The sequence below is a fragment of the Lactuca sativa genome, chromosome 5 (genome assembly GCF_002870075.4).
Source record: "Lactuca sativa cultivar Salinas chromosome 5, Lsat_Salinas_v11, whole genome shotgun sequence".
NCBI lineage: Eukaryota > Viridiplantae > Streptophyta > Magnoliopsida > Asterales > Asteraceae > Lactuca > Lactuca sativa.
In genome coordinates this window covers 342,048,948-342,052,354 of record NC_056627.2, presented here as the reverse complement: position 1 = coordinate 342,052,354, position 3,407 = coordinate 342,048,948, and the positions used below count along the sequence as shown (strand labels likewise).

The 3,407-nt window shown below is 38.5% G+C and overlaps 1 protein-coding gene across 1 annotated transcript; it reads left to right on the top strand.

The window, feature by feature from the left end:
* The first annotated feature begins 291 nt into the window (after positions 1-291).
* LOC111907223 (probable xyloglucan galactosyltransferase GT14) lies at positions 292-2,385 on the top strand. Its single transcript, XM_023903006.2, has one exon. The coding sequence runs from the start codon at positions 475-477 to the stop codon at positions 2,293-2,295; it is 1,821 nt and encodes a 606-aa protein (XP_023758774.1). The 5' UTR covers positions 292-474; the 3' UTR covers positions 2,296-2,385.
* Positions 2,386-3,407: the final 1,022 nt, after the last annotated feature.

Here is a 3,407-nt window from a genome sequence, read left to right as displayed (position 1 = left end):
AAATATTAAATCATAATTTGTTAAATGTTATTATTTTAATTAAATAATTATATACATGCAAAACGCGAAGATTCTAATAACTAGTAGTATTATAAACTTTAACTCAATCTAGATTCTAGATGATTATATCTAATATTTATTAAATTAAATGTTAGAAAACATACTAGTAATGCTTATTTACGATTTAATAAGATTAATATCTTAATTACTTAATTACATGCTTTCCCTCTTCTAAATTGACTGGTTCATGGCCGACTCTATATTTCATCCACCATTTTTGCTACAGCAAAACAACCTCTCTCTCCCTCTCCCCCATCCCCACCCACTTTGCTTTCCAAACTATCTCACGATCAACATTTTATTTTCTTTGAGAATTCAAACGTATATGATCATGAAATCTTCGAAAATCCGATGACCCATCGTCAGAACTCAGAACCACCGCAGCTGCCACCGCTTTGCATTATCGGGTAACAGATGGATCACACATCCAGGTACCGAATCAAAATCGGGGTGGTGCTTTGTGTGTTTTTCATTTGTTGGTGTGTTATGATTCACAATGTTAAATGGTACGATTTATCTTCACCTATAACCGCCTTCCGCCACCAAGGAAACACCGTTGAAATTGTAGATACGAACACGACGCATCCCGCCGCCACAGGATCCGAGAACAGTACCACCGGCGATGATAATACCAAAGTCGAAGATGAGATCGATTGGCTTAAGGATACGACTCAATTGCAAGCACTTGAGGAAGAATTAGAACCTGTACTAGAAAAATTCAAACCCAAACCGGAGGAGAAGAAGAAGAAGCATAATAAAACGACAAACGAGAAAGGTTCAGAGCAGATGGAAGAGAAACGGAAACAGAAATCACATGATAGGAGAGTAAATGAAACGACGATCGAGAAAGTAGCCGAACAATTGGGGCAACAACGGACTGAACGGAGGAGACATCGATCAACGAAACGATCATGTTCTGGCCGGTATATTTACGTTCACGATCTTCCGGCGAGATTCAACGATGACATCCTTGACGATTGTCGATCGTTCAACAAATGGCAAAACATGTGCCCTTCCCTGGATAACAATGGTCTCGGGCCCGTTCTCGGTAACTCTCAAAGGGTTCTCTCCAGATCCGGTTGGTATTCCACGAATCAATTCCTACTGGAAGTCATTTTCAGGAATCGAATGAAGCAATACGAATGCCTCACGAACGATTCATCAACAGCTTCCGCCATTTACGTCCCGTACTTCGCCGGACTTGACGTTTCCCGATACCTATTCGACCACAACACCTCGTCTCGAGACGCGATATCTCTCGATTTAGCCGAATGGTTACGTAAACGACCGGAATGGGAGATAAATTCCGGGAAGAACCACTTCCTCGTTATCGGGAGAATCACGTGGGATTTCCGACGAGATACCGACGACGATGACGCTTGGGGAAGTAAACTAATGTCATTGCCGGAGTTCAAAAACATGACGATTTTAACGATTGAGAAAAGCCCTTGGCATAATAACGATTTCGGCATCCCTTATCCCACGTATTTCCACCCGGGAAACGATCTTCAGATCATTGACTGGCAGAGCAAGATGAAAAGACAAAGGCGGCGAGCGTTGTTCTCTTTCGCCGGCGCACCACGTCCGGGAATTGAAGATTCAATCCGGGAGAAGATTATCGAGCAATGTCTTGCATCCATTCCAAAATGCAGGCTACTACGATGCTCGTATTATAATTTAAAGTGTTACCAGCCGATTGACGTGATGAGATTATTTCAAAATTCAGTCTTCTGCTTACAACCTCCCGGTGATTCATATACCCGTAGGTCTACTTTCGATTCGATTCTCGCCGGTTGCATTCCGGTGTTCTTCACCCCTGGTTCTGCTTACATTCAATATATATGGCATTTGCCACGAGACTTCCATAAGTACTCAGTTCTTATCGACGAGGAAGACGTGCACCATAACAATGTCAGCATCGAGCAGGTTTTATCGCAGATTCCGGCTGCGAAGGTGGCGGAGATGAGAGATGAAGTGATCAGATTGATTCCTCAGGTGGTTTACGCTGATCCGAAGTCAAAATTGGAGAAATTTAAAGATGCGTTTGATCTGAGCGTCGATGGGGTTCTTGAACGAATGGATCATCTTAACAAAAGCGAATCGAGTTTTGATTTTGATGAGAAATCGAGTTGGAAGTACTTGTTGTCTGGAAGTGTAGGAAAGCATGATTGGGATCATTATTTTCGTTACTCTAGGAATCAGAAAGTGAAAAAATCCGAAACAGAAGATAACTGAATTAGAGTGTTATTTAAACTTATAATTCCGGCAGTTGTACATACAAAAGAAATATTTGTTATCGTTTTTTTGGAATGCAAATATTGTGTATTTTAGATTTTCATTAGTTTTATGCTAAGCTATGTACATTTCATAGTGAGTTTTTATTTAGAGTTTTGGACCTTCATGGTCAAAAAAATTTAGTCGCAGATTGTGGTCACACTAATGACACGGTTGGTTAGGTAGAGTTTCAATCTTAGAGGGTGTTCCGAAAAGCTTATTTAAAATGAAATAAATCCCTTTTTAACTTATGATTTATTAGTTTATGACAATGTCAAATCGGAATTTTTAAAAAATATATTTGGCTTAGTTTATCCAGTGACAAAACACTATATACTCTAATAAGTTATTTTTAGTGTTTGACAAAATTACCAAAAAGGACTTCCATATATCATAGTAATGTTGTGTTTTGGTGTAGGAGGGAATATAATACATTCATGGGTATCAACTTCATGGAAAGCTAAAATTGCATTGTAATTGAATAACTAATGAGAACAATAAAGAGGGAGAAAAAAAAAGAATGACACACATCACATTCATAGTACTAATTCCAAGTAACCAAAACATTAATTCATAGATTTATAGAATGCAGGAACAAAGAAACGATTTATACAGTTGAAAATATAACAATCTAAAAACAGAGATAAAATTTTTCGTTTAAAAACAAACCATTAGTTTCATACATTAGATGTCTCAAACTCATACACAATAAAAATGTCAAAACCATCAAAGTATAATAAACAAAAGTGCGGAATCATGAGGGGGATGTTGTGCCATCACGCTAGGCTCTTCCATTTCATATCAGGAGTACCTGAAACCATAAACATAAACAGTAAGCATAAAGCTTAGTGAGTTTCCCTCAAACTACCAGTTACAACATATATATAAATATAACAACATATGGTTGTGTCGAGTCTGTAACAACCCTCAGGTCTATATCAACCCCAAGTCTATAGTGACTTCGAGCCTAAATCGGCTACATGCATACAATCATACAATCATACAAGTAAAAGTCACATAGATACATACATCCTACATATACAAATCAACGGGCCGACATTGATGCCTTTGAC